Source organism: Tiliqua scincoides, chromosome 1 (assembly GCF_035046505.1).
Source record: "Tiliqua scincoides isolate rTilSci1 chromosome 1, rTilSci1.hap2, whole genome shotgun sequence".
Taxonomy (NCBI): Eukaryota; Metazoa; Chordata; class Lepidosauria; order Squamata; family Scincidae; genus Tiliqua; species Tiliqua scincoides.
The window spans coordinates 271,828,530-271,845,922 of NC_089821.1; the positions used below are offsets into that span (position 1 = coordinate 271,828,530).

General features: G+C 42.9%; 1 protein-coding gene across 5 annotated transcripts in view; it reads left to right on the plus strand.

Moving 5' to 3' along the window:
- The window catches only part of SPTBN1 (spectrin beta, non-erythrocytic 1), a 214,449-nt gene extending 198,198 nt beyond the window's left edge, over nucleotides 1-16,251 (plus strand). For all 5 annotated transcript variants that reach the window (XM_066625923.1, XM_066625931.1, XM_066625951.1 and 2 more), the window contains 6 exons: nucleotides 1,701-1,804; nucleotides 3,547-3,610; nucleotides 9,469-9,707; nucleotides 9,924-10,097; nucleotides 13,823-13,865; nucleotides 14,866-16,251. In XM_066625923.1, coding sequence (XP_066482020.1) covers nucleotides 1,701-1,804; nucleotides 3,547-3,610; nucleotides 9,469-9,707; nucleotides 9,924-10,097; nucleotides 13,823-13,865; nucleotides 14,866-15,078 — 837 coding nt within the window. In that variant the 3' untranslated portion in view covers nucleotides 15,079-16,251. The remainder of the gene's footprint in view (nucleotides 1-1,700; nucleotides 1,805-3,546; nucleotides 3,611-9,468; nucleotides 9,708-9,923; nucleotides 10,098-13,822; nucleotides 13,866-14,865) is intronic.
- The last annotated feature ends 1,142 nt before the right edge of the window (nucleotides 16,252-17,393 follow it).

A 17,393-nucleotide genomic window follows, 5' to 3' on the forward strand; every position in this document is an offset into this window, starting at 1 on the left:
ACCCAGAATTTTGAATTTATTTATTTAATGGATTTGTATCCCATCCTTCCTTCACCAAGTGAATGCCCAGGGCAACAAACAATAATCCTAAAGGCAATAAAATGCATACAATAACACTGAATAAGCATTATGCAATAAAACCTGTTACAGAAAACTCCACACACCTTAGCAGTAAAACAACAGAAGGAAAATAAATAATTGAGAACTCTGTGGCATAAAGCATCATAAAATAATGAAATAAAAAATATAAAAAGCAACCATAAAATGGTATAATGCAAATTAAGAGGTGCAATAAAGTGCACAATAAAATAGCATAGCCACAGGGAGACATAAAAGCCAGAAGCATAAAACAATGTGGGTACAAACAAAATATTCCACCCATCCATCCTAACTACCCAAAAAGCACCCAAAAACAAAACATTCCAGGTCACTCTCCTAAGAGGTTGGCTGAAGCAGGCCTGAATCACACAAAAATAGCTCCACTAGACTGCTCTCTGCAGACATGATGGTGGCAGAAAAGAAAACCTTTGCTTTCATCACTGCCATAGAAGAAGCTCTGAGTTCTAACCTATGTCTGGTCAGACTAATAATGAGTTTCCTTCCCTCTTTGCTCTACCTGCCCCATAATTTCATTGCCTGCAGCTCCTCGGTTTAAAGGAGCCACTTTTGCTCTGTGATAGCATAGAGGCCACAGAGGTTGACTAGGGTATTGGATGAGTTGCTGGTCCTGGCAGCAGAAAAATCCTCCAGAGCCTTCAGGAATCCATCCATCCATGCCACCTCCGAGACCACATCAGCCAGCTCAGGCAGGGAGATCCTTTGGCAGGAGGGCATATGGAATTTTCCACTCCTGGACACCAGGTGGGCTTCAGAGTCCAGTGAGCTGGCTCAAGGTCAGGTTCCTTTTGGTTACTGGTCAAAGGAAAGGGGGAAATGCTTAAACAAAGGACAGCATTGGGGACACTGAATGGAAAATGTCTGCTGCCTTGGGATAATTCAGCTGCCTCGAAAGGAGGCTGTGTGTTGCTAAAGCCTCTGGGATGCTACAGTAGGTGAAAAAGTAGCAAAAAAGTGGAGGAGGGAAATAGGAGGTTTCCTCACATTCAGAACTGTGATCCCTACCTGTAATCTGAAACTGTACAATCCATTCTACTCCCGTAGGACTTTACCACCATTCTCATCTTATTCTGCTGCACATATTTCATATAGGTTTGAAATAATATATACCAAGTACTTTATACTGTATAGAAATGTTCAGTAGTTCTAAGACTATTTGTAGAACACCTACATTAATGTGTATATGTAGAACATCTACTGTACATTAACAAGTATATACGTTTGAGAAGTCTCTTCATATGTGTACATTTTTCTTTGCTATAATGTTTTGCTTCCTTTAAAAGACTGGCTCCTTCCTTACTGCTCTTCTTATAGCCCTCAGAAGCAACTAGATCTTTGTGGGACTTGAATGGGGCGAGGGAATGACAAGGATCTCAGAAGGCCCTGCCTGGTGCAGCAGTCTCTCTAAGTGCATTTCTAGAAGGCCTGTTGTTTCTGGCATTTCATCCTCTAGGTGTCTTCATCAACTGTTTTCATTGTCTTCTCCTTCTGTTGTGGTCAGGGTTGCTGCTTTGGCCAAAAGTATGGGAAACTGGGGACCCTGAGTTGTTTTTTAACCTGCTCCGCTCTCATTAATTCATCAGTTGGAATTGTTGGAAGTACGTAGACAGCAAGAGGAAGAAGAGCGGAAGAGACAGCCTCCTTCTCCAGAGCCCAGCCCCAGGACTGGGGAGGAGTCTCAGCAATGGTAAGTGTATGGATAGTTGAAACAAGAAATGAATAATGTGGACCATAGGTGTAGTGGGGAGTATGTGTTTGGTCTCTCTAGAACAGGGGTGCCCAAACCCCAGCCCAGGGGCCACTTGTGGCCCTCGGGGACTCCCAATCTGGCCCACAGGGAGCCCTAGTCTCCAATGATCCTCTGGCCCTCCAGAGACTTGCTGGGGCCCACACTTGTCTGACACAACCGCTCTCAGCATGAGGGCAACTGTTCATCTTGCATGAACTGTGGGATGAGGGCTCCCTCCACTGCTTGCTGTTTCGTGTCTGTGATGCAGCAGCGGCAGTGAAGGAAAGGCCAGCCTTGCTTTGTGCAAGGCCTTTTATAGGCCTTGAGCTATTGCAAGGCCTTCATTCATTCATATGAGTTCCATCTCTAATATATTCGTTTATGCAAAATTATTCAAATTTGAAATGTAAATTAATTCTTTTTTTTCCTGGCCCCTGACACAGTGTCAGAAAGATTATGTGGTCCTCCTGCCAAAAAGTTTGGACACCCCTGCTCTAGTATGATCAGGTCTGGCTAACTTTCCTTGACTAAAACAGTAACAATTTAAATTTAAAACCAAATGCATATGAAGTCAATACAACATTAAAATAGTGCTTCCTAAACTTTTTAGCATTGGGACTCACCTATAAAAAGTGTGGGACCCACAGTTTGGGAACCGCTGCATCAAAAATAAAACACAAGCAGAAATTATGCAGCAGTTGGCTGCAGAACGGTCATCTAAACAATCAGGTCTTTACAAACCTATTTAAACAGGTCAAGGTCATAAATCAACCAACAAGCAACCAGTTTCACATCTTGGGGGTTACCGCAGGAAAGGCCTGTCCTGAGGTGACCACCAACCTAGTGGACGTGAGATCATCTGCAGATATTCTGTACTGGCTTTTAAAGAGCTTGGGGGGGGGGGTTATGTATGTTCCCTCAGATACATAAAGGGCTTGAAAGATAAGTCACCAGCAGCGTCAAACAGGCAACCAATGACAAGTCATTCAGACTTGGTGTTATGCACCCTTTAAGCACCAGAAATCAATCTGAAGAAGTGAGAATGTAAGAAAGTGCTCTCGCTCTCTCTCCCCATCCCTCCCCCCTCTGTGTGTGTGTGTGTGTGTGTGTGTGTGTGTGTAGACATTCAACAGGAAGGGATTAGAAAAGAACCTTGCAAGGTTCTTCTGTTTCATGCATTGAGATCTATTGCAGCAGATAAAGAGACTTCAAGCTGTGATTCAGGGTTCGTGTAAATGCTCACGCTGGTGAAACCAAGCAGGAAGATTTTCTTTGTCAAGTCCAACGTAGCAGTTTTGAAAATGTTTGAAAGAACCCTAATATATGTTCAGAAGCTAATTGGGGGTTCCTCAACAAGCAATCAGCAAGATACTTTGGCAGCCATTACCAATCTTTCCCTTCAGCCAGGCAGCAGGTGATTGGATAGATCCCTGCTTCAGATCCTGGAGAGCTGTTACCAAAGTAGACAATACTAGACTAGAAGGCTCAATGTTCCAGCTTGGTATAAGTCAGCAGTCACTATGTAAAAGGGGCAGCTGCAAGCTGCTGTCAATTCTTGGAGCAGTAGTGAAGCCCAACAGGCCTAGCCAGAGTTCCTCTAGAATTGAGACTTCAGCAGTGTGCCAGCTTGCTTCAGCAAATGAGTTGATCTGGAACCTGGTCTAACCCCCCACTATTGTGTTGTTTTTCTCCTTCAACAGGGATGGCACAAAAGGAGAACAGGTCTCCCAGAACGGTTTGCCACCAGACCAGGAATCTCCCCGGGTTAGTTACCGCTCCCAAACCTACCAAAGCTACAAAAACTTTAATAGCAGATGGACAGCCAGCGACCGGCCTCGGTCTGGACACTGAGATGTACAGCCATATGTGGGCTGCTTGCGGTTTCTCTTTCTGTTCCTCCTTGATTTGTTTGCCTTCAGATCCCCTTCACTGCTTCTCTCTACCCCACTTCCCATCCATTCGACTTTGATTTAATGACTAGCCATCACAAATGCCCTCACATCAATCAAACCTGCTTTTTGTCCATATCTACATAGTCTCCTAGATTCTAATTCTCATTTGAATACCTGCAGGCCCTCAGCTGCATTGCGATGATGCATTTGTTTCATGCTCTTTTGTTGTGAGATTTTCATTTCATTAATGGCATTAAGATTTTTGCAGCTAAAGCCATTCCTTTATGTGAGTAATTGAAATGTAATGAGATTTCATCATCACGGAAGACGAGAAGTAGAGTCCGACAGGTATGATGGGTGCTTTTAGCTTTACTAATTTGCTCAAGTACAACAGTAATACCAGCAAACCAGCTCCGTTATTAGCAGACACATTATGTGTGTGATTTGAGCTTGCAGACAGAAAGGGAGTCTGGCAGAAAAGGCTGGGGGGCGTAGCAGGGGGACATAGGAAGGGAGGAATCATCTGAAGCCTGAATAAAAGCTGAGAAGTTAATAAGTTGTTTAACATTCCAAGCAAAGTGGACCCTTGAGCTGACAATAAAAAGTTAAATGGCAGGATACTACAGACATTGGCAGTCAGCTTGATCTTTCCAAGGTCTTCCACCATAGCTCGTTTTGCTTCTCCTGCAAGTTCAGTGAGTCTCTCATTCTCTGTGGAGTTAAAGACATACCATTCTTGCAGCAGCAAGCAGATGTCAGATTTGATCCCACTTCCCAGCAGAAACACACAAGCATCATTGAAATGAATGGGACTCATGAAAATTTCAGCAGATGACATGAGGCTGGGCAGGGATCATGGAAACAGAGAGCCAGCCATCTTTGTTTTCCTCACAAGAGCAACTCTTATTGCTACCCTGAAATAAGTGCACTATGTGGGCTTTTTTCTTAAATATAATTCTAAATTCAATTAACAAAATTCTTACCACAGTGGAATCTTTCAGTGAATTGATGCTCTGTGATTTTTAAAACAATACAATTGTGTTTTAAATTAAAATTGTATTTTAAATTAAGAATGTTAAAACAGTAGATTTTAAAAAATTAAAAATCCCAGATTATATGCAAATTGGCATTATATACACTAATATTGTTGAAAACCAGTGCTGTCCAGGGAAGGATAAGAAGCTGTGGCCCTGATCTCACAAATTTGTATCCCACGGACTGGGACGGGTGGGCTGGCAGACAGATCCAAGGAAAGACCCTATGGACACATTAACCCTACAGACTTAAACTTTAACTGGTTTAACAGTATTCCTTCATCCCAGGGAAGACTGGGAAATAGAGTTCTTTGAAGGGTTGGTTTTGTCAGGGAGAGTTTTCAGTACCCTCACCAAACTTACCCAAGAGTTGCTGTAAACTCACCCAAAACCTGCTTTGTGTACAGAAGTTCCTTGGTAAACTCTTTGGCATCTCCAGACAAGGCTGGAAAAGACCCCCATCTGAGAGCCTTGAGAGCTGCTGGTCAGTCAGTGAACTAGATGAGTTAGTGGTCTGGCTCGTTAGAACACAGCTTGCTGTGTCCCTGAGCTGCATTATAGCCCGCTCTAGTCCAGAAATGATGTGAGTCTGTAGTGTAGATATCCCTGCTCTCATTAGGAATAGAAGGAAAAAATGGTTGATGCCTCCTAATTATATGCAAGATACAGGTGGTGTGCTGTAATCCACTGCCTTCCCCCCCCAGTAGATGCAAAATAATAGAAAAAAATCTGCAAATGCATTAACCGCTCCATTTAACCTTTCCTGATGGTGGCTAGTGACAGAGATGATTAGAGATTGCTATTTCATGTTATGTGAACTTGCCTAAAAGTGTTCTCAAGTTATCCCTTAACATACTTGTTCACAGAGTCAGGAATAATGGCATGGTTGACAGGTGATTCTTTTCCGTTTTCTCAGAAAGCTTTGAAAACATGGAAGCGTTGAGAATAATCAGCATTAGTGAACTTTCTTCAGTTTAACTGCTTATTCTGCATTTTGTTTTATGCGCTTGTTACCTCAGAATGTATTTGCCTGTTTTCTCTAGCACCCATGTAAAGGACCAGTTTTTAACCTGTGCTATAGCAAGCCACAACTGATAAATCAGTTGTTCCTCTGTTCCTTCATCAGAATCTATGCAAGGTGTACGATCTATCAGAATTTGGATTTTCAAAGTGTCTCTGGCAATATTTGGGAGAAATAAGAAAGCTAGGACTTTATACATTCAAGCAAACCTGTCTTTCTTCATGATTATGCATGTCTCTTTTTTTTTCTCTCTCTCTCTCTCTCTCGTCAGGATATCAGGATATAGCTTCTTAACGCTTTTTAGATTTCTACAGTTCAATGTATTTAAATGTTTTGGTGCTTCCTTTCCACCAGTGTTGGGTCTCTGCCCCTCAGAGTGCATTAAATCACATTAAATTGTGCAGAAACCAAGCGCTGTCTTTTTGACACATTAACAGAAAAAAGGGAATGGTCAACTCTATTCTGCCCCATAGCCATGAATGCCTGTTTTCTTTAATGGTATTGGCTTGATGAAGATTACATTCAGTGCAAAAAAGAAAATTATGTGATCTCACAGAACAGCTTGCATGCTGTAATTTCTTTGCACAAGTGCCTCAATCCTTCATCTAACGGTGTAGAGGCTCAAGGAGAAAACCTGAATATAATATTGATTCATGCACTTTGAATAGCAGAAGGGGGTATTTCAAGTCATGTCCTCCTTTGCCATGTTGCATCTTATAGTCAGGATATAAATACCTCAAAAAGAAGCTAGCCACTAAATTGACTTGCAATTAACCCACCAATGATGAAAAATATGTATTCATAACATGCTTGTGTTGATCTGTTGTTTTGTTGTTGTCATTAACCATTTGTCATCCATTTGATGTTATCTCTGCATGCTCAAAGCATGTTTCCATTAAAGTTTATTTAGCTCTTTATTCCTTTTTTCCCTGTGTTGTCATGCATTGTTTGCCCATCGTTTGTTTTTATTTTTCTTGTCTTCTGTTTGTTGCTAAGAGCTTCTATAAAAATAGGCAGAAATATTCACCACGGGGAAGCATCAAAAGATCATTTCTGATATCTTAACAACAGGTTGGCAGTGTAGTGATTTTTAGGCATCAGCACAACCTTCTTATATACACATGCACCAGCCTTGCCAGCACAATGCACCCAGCCTGCGCAACCCAGGAGCCAGATACACAGCCATGAAACTTAATTGCCTCTGATTCCCTTGAAATAGGAAAGCACCAGTTGTGATTTCATGACTGCATGGGCAGCTCCCAGGCTTGTTGTTTGCAGATGGGAAATTCTTACCGGTCCAGTGCAATGACTTTTATGGATTTAGACCTCAGTTTACATGTACAATAAGTTTTGGCACGATACAAACTACCTAATATCCCCAGTTTGCAGTATTTAGGCATAGAATTGTACTTGGAAAAGTTCCTGCAGGTCCCTATATATTCACTGCCCTGACCCTACACCTGCCCTACATCTACCAGTTCTGACATACAGCTGCCTGTCTACCCTTTCATTGAAAACGTCCAAGGAAGCAGATGTGACAGATTCACAGTGCACCATGGCAGCTCTTGTTCCGTTGATTAATTGCTCTACTCCTAGATATTTTCCCTCTTCAAACTAAGCCCACCTTCCCATAATGACTTTCTGTGTATAAACACACACCCTCATCAGTGTAACTGTAAGGAACCAGCATTCGCATTTATCCAAATGTTTGATTATCTATTCATCTGGGTTGTCTTCTAGGACTTAAGCTACTTCATGGGAGTTAATAATGACAGCTCAGTGTGAGTGTTTGAGCACAATTTGAGGTCCAGAAGTGGCAGTTCTCACTGGAGACAACACACTGGCAGATGATAAAACTCAACAGAAGTGCAGTGGCTGCTGGGAAAAGATGTCTAAAAAATACATTTTTATGATTTGTCACTGTGGCTTTGAAACCTAAACCCATGAGCGTCAGCCCAGTTGAGTGCAGACTCTAAACTTAAGCTGACTATTGTTTCACTGCATTTTTATCCCACCTTGCTCGAAGAAGCTCTGATATCATATCTGGCAGAGGCCAGATTGGTACCAGAGAAGGAGACAGGTTGATAGAACACTGAAGGCCTTTTGGAATTGGCCAACATTCCTGGGTGGGGCTTATGGAAAAGGGAATAATCACCATTCATAATGAACAGAACCACAGTTTTAGTATAAAATTGGTGACATTTAATCTTGCTGTGTAATAATTCTGCAGCTTCTGAATTGTCCCAAGCCTGGCCAGAGCAATGGAAGTGTCTTTTTAATGATTGTGCCCTTTACAAATCCTTGCTTGTCCTCCATGCACAGAGTGTTTGTAATCTAATACTAGAGAATTGAGCAGTGCTGGGCTTTAGTAACTTGCTAATAATCTCCACATTCCAATTGTGTAATTCTTTGTGGGCTGCTCTCAGTGGCTGTTCTATGGCACAGAATTAAAAGCCCAAATTTCTTGATAAATGTTGTCTATCCCAAGTGGGATCAAGCCACCGCTTCAAAAGATTAAAGCTTTCAGGATTCCAGTTTTAAATGATTTGGGGGATGAAATGGCTGCTGAAGACATCAAGAATGTGACCAGTCAAAGCTGGCCCCTCTAGGCATCTCAGTTACTGTACAACGGGCAACGCGACCGACAAAGCGAGTGATGGCCAAGGCCTTGGTTCTGTCTTTGTTTGGGGGTAAATAGACGTGTGATGTTGAGTGGTTGTAGTGTTTTCCTATAACATCCAATCTGATCCACCCAATTCCAAAGTCCACTGCTGGAGACTTTGAAAGAAATTGACATTTTAACCTTTGACCTGTCTCATTCCACCTCACCTCTCCCTTGACACCTGCCTGTCTTTGAACATCCAAACTCATAACTAGGGTGGTGGATATGATGAAATTGCATGTTGTCCTCTATCTTCTTAATTTCTGCATGTTGTCTTCTGATTATGTTGTCACCTTGGGGATGGGGTACGCAGTAATGGAGGGGGAATAGCATTTGCAGAAACTAATCAAGAGTTCTGGGCTTAATCAAGGTGTTTTCTGTGAATGCTACTTACTGTATTATAAAGGCTCAATACCTGTAGAGTTTCTGTGCAGACCCAACCACAGTAATTTTATAAAAGATTGAAAGATAGCTGATGTGAATACATTTCATTTTTTCCCCATTGTGTTCTTCCTGAACTCACAAATGTGAGATTCTTACTGTTGCAACATTTGAGCAATCAAAAATGCTAACAATCTAAAAATGTGGCCACAATTTGGGACCCACACGCGCATCTGTTTCTCATTGCCAGTTCTTGAATGGCAAAGACCGATACTCTTTCTCTAGCCACTAAGAAAGAAATCTTTGTTGCATGAACAGTTTGCAATTTGGTGGGTTGGGGCTTGTTATGGATTTGATGAAGCAGAGTGAAGTGCAGTAAAACTCTCACAGATGGGTGACCTCCTGTCCTTCCCCTTTTACTGTAACTCTGTCAGTTGGATACTAATCTATTGAAACTTTCTAATTCCTTCAGCCCTCTGTTTCTCCAGTGGGGTGTGAGAATAGTTTTACTGGACAACCTTGCTTTGTTCACAGTGTGTAGGATGAATCTGTCAGATTTTCTTTTATTAAAGAGGCAATGTGATATTGCCGAACAAAGCTTATAGCTTTTTCCCCCCACTCTTGTTTCTTAGATGGAAGAAACAAGAGAAGCCAATGAATTGGTCAATGGAGCAGCAGATCAGAGGACAAGTTCCAAAGAGACAAGTCCAGTTCCTTCGCCAACGGCAGATCGCAAAGCCAAGACGGGCCTCCAGGCTCAGACGGCTGCCACCCTCCCAGCCAAAACACAAGAGATGCCTTCCGCTCAGATGGAGGGCTTCTTGCATCGCAAGCATGAGTGGGAGTCACACAGCAAGAAGGCCTCAAACAGGTATTGTGGTTGGGTGATAGCTTCCTGCCTGAGGACATCAAATGTGCTGACTTCTAAACAGTGCTCTTTCTCACTGACCAAACTAATACAGTCTTGGGAATCTCTAGAATCTTTCTGTTTTGCAGACAATCAACACTTCTGTTGTTTTTAACAGAGCAATGTCTCTCATACGTGTTTATGACAGTGACCTTACCTTTGTCTTCTTTGTCTCCCAAGATCCTGGCATAATGTGTACTGTGTTATTAACAACCAAGAGATGGGCTTTTACAAAGACTCCAAGGCCGCTTCCTCAGGCATTCCCTACCACAGTGAGATCCCTGTGAGTCTGAAGGAGGCAGTTTGCGAAGTGGCAGTTGAATACAAGAAGAAGAAGCATGTGTTCAAGTTGAGGTAAGGCTTTGATGCCTCTCTCTGCAGGAAGAGTTTCCAAGGTGTGGTCAATAATAATAATAATAATAACAACAACAACAACAGGTATTTATATACCGCCTTTCTTGGTCTTTATTCAAGGTGGTTTACATAGGCAGGCTTTTTAAAATCCCTTATTAAATAGGGATTTTTACAATTGAAAGAAGGTTCTTTCTTTCAAGAACAACAACATTCAGGTGTTTCATTCTGATCTGGCTTCACATTCTGGCCTCCATCGTCCCTTGCTCAGAGCAGATGGAATAGCTTGGCTTCAGCTTGTCAGCTGTTTCAAGGTCACATGGTGCCAGTGGCCTCGAACTGGCGACCTTGTGGATGTTATCTTCAGGAAAATGGAGGCTCTACCCTGTAGACCAGACCTCTCGCCCAGGAGTGGTCTCTCCTTTTCCTGATAGAGATGGAAATCGACAGCTCTTAGCTCCCTCACACCAGTGTTTTTCAGACATTTCTACCTTCAGGGAAACTTTTCCCCATCAATTTGTCTGCCAAGAAGCTCCAACACGTTTGCAATGGAACACGTGCTTTTCAGGAGAGCCTGTACTCAAGATCACATCCTGCTGTTCACTCATGGGTTTGGGGTACATGTGCTGGCATTGGGCCTGTTGGGCATCATTGTTGGGCAACCCCTGCTAACTGGTTAAGAGGCACTTTTTCAAGTGGGTGCTCCTCTTTTATTTAGCAGGGGGAGAGTAACTGGCCCACCTCACCCCAGCAGTGTCTGTTCTAGTGGCTGTCTGCTGGTATTCTTTTGCATCTTTTTAGATTGTGAGCCCTTTTGGGACAGGGAGCCATTAGATATTTGATTTTCTCTGTAAACCGCTTTGTGAACTTTTTGTTGAAAAGCGGTATATAAATACTGTTGTTGTTGTTGTTGTTTGGCACCAAGAGAGAGGAGGTATTAAAACTGGAAACAGTTATTTAGTCCAACGCACTTTAAGTCTTGCAAGTCTTCTCCAGGGACACTATAAGAGACAAATTATGTACGATCAATTAAGAACATTTGCAGTCCAATCCTAATCTGGGCTAGCGCCAGTGCAAACATGCCATAAAGTACGTTTGCAACAACTTGTGAGTAGGCAACACTGGCAGGAAGGCCTGCACCATTTCACCGGGTGCTGAATCTAACCCGACAGCTGCTGGGGAAGATAAGTGCTGCATGAGGGGGTGAGGGGGAGAGGAGAACGGAGATGGGAAGGGGTGCCTGGGGCAGGGAAAGGGTGGGGAGGGGGTGGTTCATGGGATTGGTGGGAGAAGCCTCTGCCATATCCTAATCCCCACCCCAGGCCTAAAAACCTTACATGGAGCTTCTTGGATTTGCACCAGCAATTTTGTTGTCACAGGTCCAAGCAGACCCATTGAACAGGCTGGGACTTGACATGGGGTAAGGGAACAAATGAGATCTCCAACTGCCCAGTTTCAGTACTGGATATGGCGTGGGCCCTGCTGCCAGCTATGTGATTCACTAGTTCTTTTCCACATTGTTAATATTCCTTTGATTATTTTGACATTGTTAATATTAATTATTAAAAGCAGGATCTACTGAGTCAAATCTGGGCTTCTGCCAAGAAAATCCACTGCCTTCCCACATCCAGATGACTCAGAAGGAGACAGAATAAGCACATTGATTCTTCTTTTAAAATGTTAAGACCCAGATGTGTCTGCTGCCTGTGAGCAAGCATTTTAGATTTTTGCATCTCATTGAGCGAGAGCATCCTCATTGTTCTATCCTGATATTCTGCTAGAATGTCTGTTGAAGAAGCAGCAGTGCAGTGCTAGAGGTCTCCCACAGCTGTTTGAAATGTAAAATGTGCCCAATAGAAATGTTAAAGTCTCCTGATGACCATGTCCTAGATTTCTATTGAAAGTTATGGGGGAATTCCACAGGTAAAGCTTGTGTCAGAAGTGATAATCAGCCTTCAGTACCCAGCAATTCTGCACCAAGGGAAGCAGCATTATGTGACCTGTATAATTATGTAAATTGACCAATTACTTCATTTCTTTTATTCCACATAGTTTATTCTGCAACTGGGGTGCATAATTTATTCTGTTTTGCCATTCGAGGGGTGAGGGACAAAAAGTTAATGCCCATCACTGAAGCTCCATTGTCCTCAAGCCCTGAAAACCTTGTTCTGCCATCTTTCTGGCTTCTGCGCCATATGCTTTCAAGTGTATGCAATAAAAAAGTCCTAAAATCTTCTTTGAGGTATAAAATATGTGAGATTATCAAGAAGAGTAATTTTGTCCATAGGGTGGTGTGTGTGTGTGTGTTTTTAAACTTATGCAGAATTGCAGCACACTTGAGCACGGTAAAAATGTGGGTGGAATAGAATTTATACACTTTTCTGTTGGTGGTGATCAATATATGGATGTTCTGACTCTCCAGGAGATACTGTACATTCCAAAGCTTTCTCAGGGATAAACATGCATAGGATCCCTTACCAGGAGATGAGGGACAGGGCCAGTAGTTCTGTGGAACATCATGGGCTATGCATACAGAAGGTCTCATGTTCAACCTCCTGTGGCATCTCCAGATAGGACTGAGAAAGACTTGAGTCTGAAAAACCGAGAGAGTTGCTGCCAATCGGTATAGACCAGTGGTCTCCAAAGTGGAGACTGCTGTGCACCAGCAAAGGCTTCCCTGGTGCAGACGGCACTTAATATTCTGCCAGGGAGCCTCCACAAAGCACCTCTGTGCGCCCCCAGTCTTCACGGCATCCATCCACTTCTGAATGGAAATCCATATACAAAGCCTGCTTGGGTGTTGGAAACTGGACGTGGCGAAGACTGGGGGCACATGGAGGCACTTTGTCTTGGAATGTTAAGTGCCATTCATGTGGGAGAGGGCTTAGGCAGGCTGCTGGATTCTGTCTGCTGGCCAGAGTCTGGAGAGCCCTGTCCCATGGACAGGCCTGTCTTTGGCACAATCCAGCTTTGTCTTGGATGTGCCAAAATGAGGGCGTCCCTACAACACTAGCCTGAGGCACAAGGAGGACACTCGGTGCAATTCTGAATGCAACTTGAGCTACTGCAGGCCCCCTCTGCTAGCTTCAGTATGTCACAAATGTGTCGTAAGGCATGTTTGCGCCAACTCAGGTGTTGGCAGGCTGGCACAGAGGCCTGCACTGGCTCGGGAGGGGCAGATCTGGACCCTGCACTGGTCTGATGGGCTACGTTTGTGCCAGGTGGCACGGGGTGGGACAGAGCATGGGAGGAGCATTTTTGGGCAGGGGGCAGAATGGGAGGTCGTTCAAGCCCCTGAGGGGGTAGGATTGGTCGTGGCAGCACAGGCTGCATCCTAACCTGCATTCCTGACCTGGACAAGCTTACACGAGCTGCTCAAGTTTGCACTCGTAAATAACATAGATGCTATTTAGATGAGTGGCCCCATAGGGGTGGCTGGGGCTCAATGCAGGATAAGGGGAAAAAATCCCCTTACCCCAAGGTGACCTCCAGCAGCCTCCTAACCTGCCCTGGATATAGTGCAGGCCCCTGTGGCCTGCCTATTCCAGCACAGGTTAGGATTGGGCTCCCTAGCTATACATGGTACATCAAGCTAGGAATCACTTAGTGTCGGTGGTATATCTCAAGTGGGATTATCAAGACCAGAGGCGTAGTTCCTATTGTTCCTTCTTGAATGGCAGGAACACTCCTATTTTAAACTGTTCCAAATTTCTTGTTCCACATTACAGGCTAACTGATGGCAACGAGTACCTCTTCCAAGCCAAAGATGATGTAAGTGTCCATCTTGTTCTGTGTATGCCTGTGTGCCTTAATAGCATTGGTGTTCCCAGTGTCCTTTTGTTAGTAACATGTCATTTTTGCATTCTGCGTTCAGAACTAAATTTTTGCATTTTTTTGGCTTCATCCTCAATTTGTCATGATAGCATAGTTCTAGGAGGCTCTTGCCCTGTCTTTGCTCATTTGGCATGTAAACACACTTTTGAGAAATGGTCCTTTAGAATTTGTCAGCTAGTAGTAGTAACGGGACTGCTCCCAACTCCTCTCCAAGTCCAGTGCACATAATGACATAAATTGCTCTGGTTATCTTTAAGCTGAATTTGCAGGATGTTCAGGACTTTATGCCCCAGACCTGTCTGGGGCCCTTCTCTTTCTAGACAACAACTATCTGGATAGCAGCATCTCTGGAACCAACTACCAGTACATCTGAGGACAGCCCCCACTTCATATGGTTTCCAATTGGGTTTAAACATTTATTTCACTTGGTGTTTGAGTAGGAAGGAAGAATCTTCTAGGGGCCCCTTTTTATTTTCTGTTGCTACTTTTTTTGTCATTGCTTTATGGTGTTGCTGTTTTTATATCTTTAATCAGATGCTGATTTGTTTCTAAATTGTTTTAATGGTCTTATTTATAGTATATGTTTTATTTGTTATTTTTATTCTTTATTGTTTATCGCATTAAACATAGGAAATCTTTTAAATAAATACATTTACTTTCTGAGGGCTTTCTAGGGACAAAGGGACAAACCTACCATGTCTCAAGACGTCAACCAGGTCCTCATTTCCCCCATGCCTTTGACTAGAGACTCTTTCTTAGACTTCACCCATGAGAACCTTTCTTTCTAAGAGAATTTTCCATCTTGTTTTCTTAAGTTCATTTGGTGCATGTTTTCCATCTCTGTCAAATCTACATTTACAAAACATTAGTGTTGAATCAGGATGCAGGACATCTGGACTCCTGAAGCTTTCCCTCTTAATATGAATGTTTGTTTCAGGAGGAAATGAACACATGGATTCAGGCCATCACCTCTGCGATCTCGGACAAAATTGAGCTGTCCGCAAGCACACAGAGCACCCCAGCTACGAGTCGCGCCCAGACCCTGCCAGCCAGCGTTACAATAACCAGCGAGTCCAGTCCCGGGAAGCGGGAGAAAGACAAAGAGAAAGACAAAGAGAAGAGATTCAGCCTTTTTGGGAAGAAGAAGTGAACTCCCATCAATCAGTACACGCTGCACTCCTCCGACCGTTCCAGTGGAATTCTAGCATGCAAGCTCAGAACCAATACATTACTCTCCGTGCCTAATGTTCCTCAATGTGATTTAATTTTTTTTATTTATAAAGCATTTAAAACAAACACACAGACACATGTACACACACAGACACAAAGATTCTAAAGCTACAAATGTCTGAGGTGCATTGGGCAGCTTCTGCATAAGAGAGACCAGACATCGTTCTTTTCTTTTCTCTCTTTTTTTTAAAAATGAAGTTAATGTAGATTAGATCTTACTATTTAAACTGTTCCTCAATTTTGTGAGGCTGTCTTGGAGAACAACCTGCCCCCCCCCTCCCGTTCCCACCACCACCACTTAGTGTTACTGGTATGCAAGGCAGCGGTGCTTAGTTAACATGCCCATCGGAGAAAATGTACAAAATTTTTTTCCCCACTTCCATCTGAGGTGTGCTGAGTCTTGACTACTTGAGTCTCCCCACTGCAGATCTAACCTTTAATGAAATGGTAGCGTAATTCTCTTTACCGTAACAGAGTGCAGCTTGGCATTAACTTACAGACCAAAACCATTTGTATACAGGCATCTGTTTATTATTAACACGATCGTGACGCTTTTTTCCTGCATCCGGCAACGACAGTTAAGAATGTTGGTATGGACAAGAAGGACTTAGCATACTGATAACGGTTTTAAATAATCTGTAATTTCAATTTTTTTTTGCTGAAATACATTATATTGTATGTTTCAGATAATTCTAGTAAAAAGCATAATAAGACTAGATGTATAATAAAAAAAACCCTTTAAAATCATTGATTAAGTGTAAAAGTGGAACTGAAGCATTTACTGGAAAAAAGTAATGTTACTCCAATGGTTACTTGCTTGTCAGCTACAGCACTGTGTTATAATTTTGCTACATTACCTTTGCTCTTTGATACATAGTGTGCATTTCTCTGTCACTGTAACTATTGTAATGAACAATTTTCATCCTACTGCACAATCAACAACAAATTACATTTAATAGGAATGAATTTTGAGTGACTGGGCCTGTAGTCAGGATAGTACTGGAACTGGCTTTCGGTTGTATGGAAATGTACCTCTAGACTTTTACCCTCTCTGTTAAATATATGCTATGTCATTAAATGCTTTTAAAACTAACCCCAACATACTCAGATTCCTTATTCCTACCTCTCCCCTCTTTTAATATTGATTTGGAAAGAAAGGAAGAAAAAAAACAACACATGGTCTTGATGCCTTTCTTTTTCCTTGGGCTCCCCAGAGTGGAAATGAATCTAAGGACACAATCCTAACCAACTTTCCAGCACTGAGGTAAGGGCAATGCAGCTCTGAGATAAGGGAACAAACATTCCCTTACCTTGAGGAGGCCTCCATGACTGCCACCAAACTGCAGGATGCAATACGTGCCCCATTGGCACAGCTGCGTAAGTGCGGGAAATTTGTTAGTATTTGGGCCTAAGCAACACAGCTTGTATAGAGTTCTGGACTCTATACAATGGGCCATGCATCATATCTAGGCATTCTGAACTCCTAACCACTGCCATTGGGATGCCTTTTGTCAGGTTCTTTTCCTATTGCATTGGGCCCTCCATCTTTCCTTTGACTTGAGCTGTTCTTGAACAAATAGTACAGTACACGGGTCAAGGCATCACTAGAGGGGGAAAAGGGGGGGCACACTGCCTCATCTCTCCAGAGACTTGTGACCTGACACTTTCTTTAATTTCTTCAGTCATTAGAATGTTTGGAATATTTACAAACACCTAAGCAGTTGGCTAGGGAGATCTCATTTCAGTATGCTGAATTAGTTAGAGCTCTTAATAGCAAGAGCTAAACAGGTTTCAACAATTGCAATTCGTGCTTGCCTCAGCACCCCCCCCCCATCAGTTTAGCTGATTTCAGGAATAAGTTGCCAACTGATTCTTTTTTGCCCAGTCTTTGTGTTCTGTGCTTTAATTTGATCCATAATTCATCGCTTTACCTCACCTGCACCTTCACTGAGTTTGGGGTTTGACTGAATAAACTCCACAATTCCTTCCAATTCTATGATAATAAGGAAGAAAATAAGGCCTCTGCTGCACTGTACCAAAGTTTCTTCTAGCCCAGTGTCCTGTTTCCAAGAGCAGTTACCCAGATGTCTCTTGAAAGCCCTCAAATGGGACATAAATACAATATTCTCCCCAGCATGTCATAAGTTTCAGTGCCCTAAAACATCTATTTCTAGAGATGGGAGAGCTCCATGATCACGTGGGATGCCCTTTCAGTAGCACAGCTTATGCCAAGGC